At 43.4% G+C, this 10,254-nt stretch overlaps 1 protein-coding gene across 1 annotated transcript; it reads left to right on the top strand.

Annotated features, from left to right (window-relative positions):
* The first annotated feature begins 2,291 nt into the window (after positions 1-2,291).
* Positions 2,292-6,683, top strand: LOC117035186 (galectin-10-like). Its single transcript, XM_033128935.1, has 4 exons — positions 2,292-2,345; positions 4,001-4,077; positions 4,617-4,827; positions 6,486-6,683. The coding sequence occupies exons 1-4, from the start codon at positions 2,325-2,327 to the stop codon at positions 6,609-6,611; spliced, it is 435 nt and encodes a 144-aa protein (XP_032984826.1). The 5' UTR covers positions 2,292-2,324; the 3' UTR covers positions 6,612-6,683.
* The last annotated feature ends 3,571 nt before the right edge of the window (positions 6,684-10,254 follow it).

The raw sequence follows: 10,254 nt of genomic DNA, 5'->3' as shown, positions 1-10,254 counted from the left end.
CATGATTGTTTTATAAAGGTCAAACAATAGGAATTTGTGAAGGAAGGAAGAAAGAGAGGAAGGAAGGAAGGGAGGGAGGAAGGAAGGAAGGAAGGAAGGAAGGAAGGAAGGAAGGAAGGAAGAAATAAAAGAACGAAGGAAGGAAGGAAGGATGGAAGCAGAATGGAAGGACAAACTAGACTGTTTCAAATGATTTGTTGTCTCCATGCTAGAAACAAAACTTTCAGAAATGAAAAAAGAAAAAGATAAATGCTTATGTTTAAACTTTCTATAATTCAGAAAGATTTTGATCTAAAGCTTCTTTACCGAAAGGAACCATGCTGATAGTTTTTTGTATATCTTTCCAGAACCAAACTAAGATTACTAAAAATCAAGAACTCATGATACTATTATATTCTACATAGTTTCACAACTTACTTTTATTTTTAAAACACATTCTACCATTTGGGAATCTTAATATCAGAGAACTTTCTGATCTAACTCTTTCTGGTGATGCTAAAATATGTCATTCATTGAATGTACTAAAATTTATTGAAAAGTTCATTATGGCCATCTCATAAATTATTCAAGTTTTACTATTACAAATAATTTTTCACTTCAAATATCGCGTCATTCATGAATGTTGGAAGTGGACCAGAGGGTGAAGCACGATGGCTTAAACTACTTTTCTAAAAGGCATTTGTACCTTATAGTTGGTTTCATTTCCTTAGTCATTCGGAAAAAATAATCTTTATATGTTTCCCAGCTCCACCCCGCCATGTTCCTTCACTTCCCTCTGCCAATAGGAGGGGGTCAAAAGAAACAACTGCATGGGTTTTCTAGTCAGATTTTGATTTACTGTAGAAAAGCTTTAAGTGTCCTCATCTGAGACGATCTCCCTCTTGCGATTAGTGGGAAGAACTTTCCCCACCCCTACCAGTCATGATCTCTTCATGGGAGACTGCACAAAGAAGCTCAGATTTAACACTGCATGAACAAAGACACTACCAATTGCCCAATCCAAGAAGAAACTTCCTCATGATGACCAGAGGACCACATTTATTTAGAGCTATTTCTTAGCTCCCAAAACTCCCCCAAACACAAGATGAGGCCACGTGATACAGCGTGAGACTAAAAAATAGCCCCTTTACAGTGTCTTTCTTAGATGATAAGCTTATGTTGCTTGCATAAACTTATTCCCCCATCTAGACAAGTTAGTGATATATTTATCACATAAATGCCAACACCTCTTGAGGATTTTCAGGAGCATAAGCATCACTGAGAATAACCTCACAGAGAATGCCCAGGGACAGCTCCTATGCCGAAACCCTGAGTGGCAGCGAATGACTTCATTTGCTGCCCCAAACGGCTGAAAGACCTCTACTCTCAATCTCTGCAGAGCTACAAGGAGAAGTCTCATTGGATTGAACCAATCAACAGTTGTACGTGCAGAAAATGAGAACACGATTTTGCATCAATGGTGATTATATTGAGTATGTCCCTGCTTTAAATTCCTAATTTAGGCTTTGAACTTGAGGAAAAGTCCTCAGTCCTCCACCTCAGGTATAGACTGCATGTGGTTGAAGTCCCATCGCCTGTACTTGTACGTGTCCTCAGGATTGGAACCAAGGAGCACACAAATCGAGGTGTAGAAGCGAGGATCTCAAATTTCTCTCTGAATCTAGAGAATCAGGGTCCTTGTGATTTTGACGCACATAGATATCCAAGGAGAAGGGAAAAGGTGTGGTTCGAGTCCAGATGTGTGAGAAAACCGAGTTTGAACAGCCCTTCCCTGGCACTGTTGGCGTTAACGGAGCCAAGGGATTACTGTGGAATGGAGATGACACAAAGACTTTCTCCACCTCTACCTCCAGGTCTGCTGAGGATCAATTTCGATGCTCTCCGAAGGACTCTGGAAGAGAGTCCTGACCCCCAAGGCCACCAATTCTTTGCCATTGTTCAAGTGAGGAAAATGTGCACCTTTGGGGTACAATCTGCCCTGTGGGGTAAAAACTGGGGAGTGGACTGTAGGCTGGGTTTTAGACCCGCTTGCTCCCTCACTCCTGCATTTCCCTGCTACTCCTTTGTCACCCATAATTTCCTCATTGAAGTTTCTGCTGTGTCAGACACATCCTGCTCAAGGGCACGTCCAAATGCATAGTTGTGATTGAATCTATCTCTGACACCCCACCCTTCTCCTCTGCTGGCAATCTTGCTAGAACACTTCAAAACTGGAAGGAAGCCACGGGGTGGGGCTCTCAGGAAGCATTTATATTGTGCACCTTGCAGACATCACACACCATCCTAGACACAACTTCGAAAGGCTGCCCAGAGAAGACACAACCATGTCCATGTCAAAACTACCTGTGAGTTGAAAAGGCACAGCGTTCAATGATCTCGGGTCATACGGGGGAAGGAGGGCAAAGGGGAAATTGTACAAGATGAAGATCTGCGTTTCTATATGGAATGTTTTACTGGTGGTTGTGAGTGTGTGGAAGAGAGATCCCCTAGGGATATGATGGATGGAATCCCCATAGGGAATCACGTGTCGACCCTGCTGGGTCCGGGTAACCCAGTGTCAGCACTGGGTGGTGAGTGGCTCAGAGTGAACGGTGTTGAGACACTGACTTGTGTGGAAAGTGCACGGCTGACGGGGATGAGGGAGTGTGTACATGGGTGCAAGGGTTGAGACGTATCCTTATGACTTTGAGGGTGTATGTGCTTACAACGGGGGCTGCGGCTGAGCAACTGTGCACGGCACCGTGAGCAGGAGTGGTGGGAGGTACGTGTGACACGGGAGGCGCATGTCTCTGAGGGACAGTGTGTGTGATCATCTGTGACTGGGTGTTGAAGGGCGAATGTGTGTGGCTGTGTCTGCATGTGAGGCTCCTCCCTTCCCCACAGTCGCGGGGTAAGTGACTGTGCATATTTCCACGTGCATCAGTGTGAATCCTGGTTGGCAGAACTGGTGGCCTGGGGGAGAGTGAGTTACCTGGGACTCCTCTCTCTGAGTATTAATGAGAGCAGAATGAGTGAGTCCTCAGGTGCGTCTTCTCGAGAACGGTGTGGAAGGTGAACTCAGACTGTGGGGACGCTGGGTCTCAGGTATGGGTTGGCCCCCAGTGACCACCCACTGCCGCCTCAGGTCTCCATTCCCAGCCATTCCTCCCCAATGTGCTGCAGGGGGAGGGGGAGCAGATCCTGGCCATCCAGGGAAGCGGGTTGGGACACTTGGTTACAAAGAATGGAATCCCCAGAAGCTGGAAGGAACAAAATGAGCCCCAGTTCAGACAGAGCTTACAGGAGGTGTCAGTGAACTACTTGTAGATTCTCCCCGATTACTAACCTGCACTGTGCGCTTTGTTTGGGCAGGAACTGACTGCGCTCTCCACAACTTGTGTAGGTTCCCGAAAGGACATGCGTAGCTCTTCATAATTTTGGTTCATATACATTCCATACACAGGGATTCCTTTTCCATTATGATTTCCCTCTCTCTTTAAAGAAGTGTTTTTCACTAGAGTGATTTATACTTTTGCCTCCTCAAGTCTTGCCTTTAAAGTTTCAGATGGAAACTGATCAGAGGGCGTATCCACAAAGGGCCCGCCCTCTGATGGTCAGCCCTGTATAGACCCAATACATGCCAGTGCTCAGGCTAAAGGTTTTACGTATATTAGCTCCTCCATTTTGGATAACAGCCTATGAAGTAGGACTTTCTGAAACTTCTCCTTGTACTGAGGGAACTGAGGCAGGGAGAGTTCAAGTGATGGATCTAAGATGTCACTGCTAGTCAGAGCCAGAATCAGGATTTGAATGCGGGCAGCCTGGCTCTTGAACCCTTGCTGTGAACTCCACCCTCTCATCTCTTCAAGGACACAGGGATCTCACGGTGGGGGGTGGGAAGAAGTGGGTCCTCATAGTTCATCCTGTGATGTCTGATCTGCTTCGCCACTGGGAACTGTTGTAGGAGGTGAGCCCACACCTGGCCCTGCCCCTTTCATCCTCTCTCGTCTCGCCATGGCAGGTCCCATACCAACGTCGTCTGTCCTTGTCTCCTGGTTCTTCAGTGACCATCGTTGGGAAACCTACCCTGTGTTTCAGGTGAGTACTCTGTAGCCCACAAGGTGGGTGGGGAAGGATAAGTGAGAATATTAGAGTTTGGGGGGCCACTTCATGCTTGAGTGATGTTAAAATGTGTGAAATAGCATAATGGTAGCACAATGCAGGTGCAGGTTCCGGAGACGCCTAAGAATCAGGCATCACGCCTACAGGTGCAGAACCATGAGCACACCTTGTGGTCTGAGGGAGATGTCGCTCAAGGATTGAAGCTGGGGCTCATCATCCAGGGGCATAGAATTTCCAGGGGATGAACAGCAAGTAGGCCCAGCCCAGTGACTGCTCCTCAGTTTGAGTCTTGGGCTAAGAGATAAAGCATCTCACCATCCTGGACAGGGTGAGCTGAAGCACCCCACAGCAGCAAGGAACTACGGTGTCACCCGGGAAGGCCTTCCTTCCACCAGGGAGAAGTTGAGAAAGGGTGTGTGTGTGTGTGTGTGTGTGTGTGTGTGTGTGTGTGTGTTGAATGTGGGTTCCCGACAAGGGAGGGGCCTGCTCGACATGCTGTGTGCTTTGCCCTTCAGCATGAACCCACAACTGCAGTTGGATCTCCACACTGGAAATGATGAGAACTCAGACATCGCCTTCCATTTCGCCGTGTGCTTTGGCAATTCTGTAGTGATGAACAGCCGTGACCGTGGGGAGTGGAGACTCGAGGTGAAATCCTCTGAAATGCCTTTTGAGAATGGCAAACAATTTAAGCTGTGCATCATTGTGCTACAAAATGAGTACCAGGTGAGTTTCATGGACATCCATACACAGCCTCTACAGGCTGTCGCAGGAGGACGCAGCTCTCCCTGGCCTGCCCCAAGAGTCCTACGCGGTTCATCTCCTGCCCCTTTCATCACAGAGCACCTCTGCCTGTACTGCTGTCCCCATATCTTTTCCCAAATCTAAGCAGAGACGGTCAGCTCACATGCCATTTCCTTCAAGGGGGAGAATTTCCTCTGTCTTCACCCCCAGGTATCATTTCTACCGATGCTGTTATTCTTCAAAGTTTTATGTAGGTAAATGGATAAAACATGCAAATCAATAATTATAAATAGTCCAAAATTAAGCCTTTATCTCACTCCCAAAACCCAGCTCTTCTTTCAAGGACAACAGTTACAAGTCTCTTTATGTTTCTTCCTGAGATAATATGTGCTTATACAACAGTGTCTATCATCTATCTATCTGTCTATCTATCTATCTATCTATCTATCTATCTATCTATCTATCTATCTGTTATCTATCTATCCATCATCTATCCTTCATCTTTCTCTCTATCTCTCACCATCATCATCGATCTACCTGTCTATCTGTCTGTCTCCCTATCTGTATCTGCTTTCATTTCTTTTAAACAAATGATGTAATAATTTTCTCTAAACATCACAGCTTAAGGACTAGAGTTTATTTGTTGTCAAAGGATGTACCTTAGAGAAATCATTCTATCCATGCTACTCCCACATTATTTAATGTTTGCATAATATCCCCATAGAACATTACCAAAATGATTGAACTGATGCTGATTCATGCAACTTAGGTGGTTTCCATAGTTTGCTCTCATAAATGAGGCTGCATTCTATACCACACTTTTGTCTTTATCAATCTCCTAATGTCTATATATATATATATGTATATATATATATATATATATATATATATACACATATTTGAGGATAATTTCATAGAATGAGAAAAACTGGCTCAAAACGTATGTTTATTTTAAATTTAACAAAGTACCACCAAAAAAGTGACTATTTCTCCATAGCCTCACCAATAAAGTATATGTTTAAACTTTCTGACCTTTGTAAATGGAAAAGGAAAAATTAACGTCTTGCTAAGACTGAAGTGGAGGATCTTTTCATATGCTAATGAGCTGTTAAAAAATAATATACAACTTTTAATCATATGTACTATTCTACCTCTTTAGGAACACTCAAGTTTCATTCTTTACCTCCATCTCTCCAAATCTGGTTACTCAAAGGAAAAACTGGGTGATCAGAAGTACGTGGCAGTAAAGCATCGCAGAATTGAAACTTACACATTCAATGACACTTATCAACCACTTAGCCTACGATGCTCTGTCTAAGATACAGGGATTGAAGTTTCATGAGACACAGGCCCTGGCCATGAGAATCTTCTAGGCTAGAGGAAAGGCCAAGCAAACACAGACCGTGCAGCAGAGAGTGGTAGGACCTCACTGGAGGAATGAGAGAGATACAGAAAATAGAGTGAACAAGTGTCTGAAATAGTCTCCGAAGGAGGTCTGTGAAAAGAAGCACGTCTACTGGGTTTAGAAGTGTGCGTAGGCGTTCTCTGGGAGTATGGTGTGTGTGTAGGGAAGAAGTGGAAAGGAAGACGGAAAGTTGGGCCAGTGGCATACTGTATTTCTGACACATTTTCCCTTCCAGGTAATGGTAAATGACAAACACTGGTACAGCTTTCCCCATCGAGTCGACCCGCGATCGGTGGAGATGATGCAGGTGTGCAGAGACGTCTCCCTGATCTCAGTGTCTATCTCTGAGAGAGAGGGGTGACCAGACTCTCCAGTCTCAAACAGATCCCTCATCTAAGTGACCGTGTGATATCCAGAGCTCACTAACAGAATGGGTTCTCCTACTCTTCTTCTACACTTGGTCATTAAAACTCCTGAAAACTTAATAAGATTTGCTTCTTGCTTCAGCGTGAAAAAAGCGTAAGTGGTCACGAGGGAGAGGGACGTGAGAGTAGTGTGCGAGAGACCAAAGAATCAAAGAGGATAAATAGTTCTCTGACACAAGGAGTGAGTGACAGGGTCACTGAAATGTCTGAGAAGACATTCGTCACAATATCCTTATATAGTACTTACTTTCTGTCAGATACTCGGACGCAAAATCCTTCCCGAATTTCAGAACACTAAACCAAAATATTAGACATCTATCTATAGCCATAAAACTATAACTGGTGGTTTGGAGAAGAAACTTTGTAATTTGAGGGAAACCAGGTGACATTTTTAAATTTTTCCTTCGTTCTAAAAATGTGTATTACATATTGACATTGTGCCTGGCTTTGTGTAAGATGTACTGGGGAAAACACGAACAAAGAAAATGACAGGCCAGCACTTAAAACTGTTTAATCCAAGGAATAGTTGGACAAACACAAAAGACTTCCCTCAAAGAATCCTTTTTTTTCTTGACTCCAAAGAATTGCAAGATTTTTCTATTTTATGTGAGCAGAAACCTGGGCATGTTTGGTAATGAACGGTTAGCGTTTTAGATCAGGGAGGATAGAATCTATTGTTGGAACACGTACAACTTGCGCACGTGGGTGCGGTGACCAGACTGGCTTTGATATTGTTCCAGTTAATCACCGAAGAATAATGAACCCCTCCCCTAAACATATCAGTATTATTATCTCTCCTAGTTTTACAGTTTTACTCCCCTCATGTAGGTCCTGGATCATGTGACCTTAATCAGATTGTGGTGGAGAGTCTAGTTCTCTGAAGGATCCCCTGCTCTGGGCTTCCAGATGGATACTTTCCTTATTTCTCACACTTCACCTGGGGCAGCTGAAACAGCTGGGGGCTGGCTGCTCGTTTCTCTCTTTACACGACCTCATGGCTGTCTTCGGCTTCATCACATTGTGGAGGTCACGTGGTTTTGGGTTTAACGAATGGTGACTTTCCTCCACAGTGAGCCCAAGAAAAGGCTCAAGAGGAAGGTGCATGGTATAACAGGACCCAGCTTTAGAAGTCATGCGGGTCACTCCCATCACGTCCTCCTGTTCAACGAAAAGTCAGGGAGACAGCCAAACCCTTAGGGTAAAAAGACACTACACAAAGGTGGGGTTATTTTGACTTGTGCTTCACGGAAAGTCATCCCAGGAGACTAGCTACTGTTCCACCTCATGCCCCAGTGACTTTCATACTTCCCACATTCCAACTAATAACCACTCTCTAAGGAATTCCCAAATATAATACAATTATAGACACTAGCTCAGGACTGAAGTCCAGAATCTCATCATCTAAAATAGGACCGGGTGCTCATGAAGTGAACTGAATATAAATTCTCAGGTGCACTTCCTCTCAATATGTACACTAAAGGGATGAATTACCTGCCTCGTACACACCAAGCATACAGTGCCGAAACAGGCCTAGGAAAAAATGCAGTCAACAACTCTGTTTAAGAGGGGGCAAAAGGAGATGTTTAGCAGTCATTGCTTCCTATCATATCTGAAAACCAGCCAGCCTCAGAGGTACCATTCTCTCTGGGACTGTTTTCTCTACAGCAAATGAATCCACCCTCCTTTCTCAGCTTCTCTGAGTTCCTGCCAAGATGGCACAATGACGGTTTCAGGGTCTCTGATCATCAGCTTCTGAGCAAGTCTGGAGAACCACTTAGGAGACACTATTCCTAAAAATAGATCAAGGCAGCTTTAAGAAAGTCTTGTGGAAATAGACTCCATCACCACAGCTCCTTCAACTCCCACCTTCTAACTGGTATGCTTATTTCCTTAGCCTTCGTCCAACCTCCCGTCCAGATACCCTGAGGTGGCAACACAAGCTACTCTTCAGGCCTTTCTTCCTGGTCTCACTGGAATGAAATTTCCTGCTCTCTCCCTGTAAACTCTTGGGTTTTGATTAGACACCATCTCTTCCCTTCACCTTCCCTGTCTCAATTTTGGTCACTTCTGCATTTTGATGATGGGTCATGAGACCCCATCACTAGCCTATAAGTTGTTTTAGGGAATTAGGCAATTCTTTCTCTAAGCAGATGAAAATTACGGTAGGGCCCCTAGCTTACTGAGAAAAGCATGAGTTAGGTTTCTTATCAACTTTCCCCCTGACTGGTGGCCATTTTATCTGAATAACCTGCATAACCCTACGTGGTCCTGCTAAACAAACACACAATAACTGCCCGTCCTTGAACGATATTCATCCATCCAATTCAACTCGCATGGATTGTTACATTCATCTTTATCTTAGTTACTTCACTGTGGTCGTGGTGGCCAGTAGTGATGTCTCAGAGAAAAAGATATGACTTAGAGAGTTTATAGCGATCAAGATTCAATGAGAAATCTTTGAAGTGAAGTGCCTCTTTGAAGACTCCCCCAAATCCCATTTTTCTCTAAGCAGATGTAAATTATCGTGGGGCCCCTGGCATTTTTCTCAAACCTCCTCAATCCAAATTCCTCATGGTCTCTCAACAAATAAGGCATTTCTCAAGAAGTAGAAAGCCATTTCTAGACCCTAAAGCCTTCCTTTCCCAGTTCTTTTCTCCTCCCAGACTGTGCTGACGCCCCCCCAAAGAAAAATTTCTGTTCTAATACCATTCTTGATGCCCAAATCTGCAAATGCGTCTCTGTGGTGCTGTCCATGGTGCTGCCCAAGTGAAGGGCAGGACAGGCAGAATAAGACAGAATGACAGAACTTTTTTTTTTTTTAATGAGTCATTGCTCAAAAAAATCCTATGATAGATGAAGCATAAATTTATCTTTGGATTTTCTGAACCCAGATTTCTGAATTGTTTTAGATTTTTCTAACAGGAATTCTTATGCAACAGAGTTTAAGCCTTTTAGAAAAGTCCATTTTCATCAGCATTTCATATATGGATCACTCAACAATTTTTAAATCTTTTACCTATTTTTTCACAAAGAACAAAGATGCTGTAAAAGTTGCTCAGAAAAAAAATGTTTTCATTTTCATAAAACTGCAATGGTAAGACAGACGTCTACATTCCACACAATGGTCTCAAACCATTTATTAAGATGAATGGAAATTTCCTTACCCCTCCCTCACAAAATAGATACAACATTAATATAGGAATAATTCAACAAGAATTAGTAATTATTCTGAATATTAAAATAGTAGTGTGTTCTATCAATAAGGAGTTGATGTAAAAATTAAGAAGTTGCAACCTAATCAAGGAAAGAAAGAAGAGATATCTACATGTTTATGGTATTACAGCAATATTTTATTTTTAGGGCTCACAAGATGAATTTAAAAAGTTTGATAAATATCAGAGAGGAAGGATCCCTATCTTAGAGGCTCTAAGTGCCAACATCGGAGGCTTGTATTTTGAGGACATTTGTGAGCCTTGGGAATATACAAAGCGGTAAAGCAACAGGGTCACCTTCTGGCATAAAAAACTAATAAATATAACAATAAATGAAAACCAAGTGTCACCACCCCTGAAGATTGTC

The sequence above is a fragment of the Rhinolophus ferrumequinum genome, chromosome 15, assembly GCF_004115265.2.
Source record: "Rhinolophus ferrumequinum isolate MPI-CBG mRhiFer1 chromosome 15, mRhiFer1_v1.p, whole genome shotgun sequence".
In the NCBI taxonomy this organism is placed as follows: Eukaryota; Metazoa; Chordata; class Mammalia; order Chiroptera; family Rhinolophidae; genus Rhinolophus; species Rhinolophus ferrumequinum.
The sequence above is the reverse complement of the archived record's forward strand: the minus strand, read 5'-3'. Positions and strand labels throughout refer to the sequence as shown.

What these genes read in the sequence shown, in the direction of transcription:
- LOC117035186 (XM_033128935.1), top strand. Translation starts at nt 2,325, where the DNA reads ATGTCCATGTCAAAACTACCT. An exon ending in TGTCCATGTCAAAACTACCT is followed by an intron (nt 2,346 to 4,000) that starts GTGAGTTGAAAA and finishes TCGCCATGGCAG; the next exon opens with GTCCCATACCAACGTCGTCT. An exon ending in AAACCTACCCTGTGTTTCAG is followed by an intron (nt 4,078 to 4,616) that starts GTGAGTACTCTG and finishes TTTGCCCTTCAG; the next exon opens with CATGAACCCACAACTGCAGT.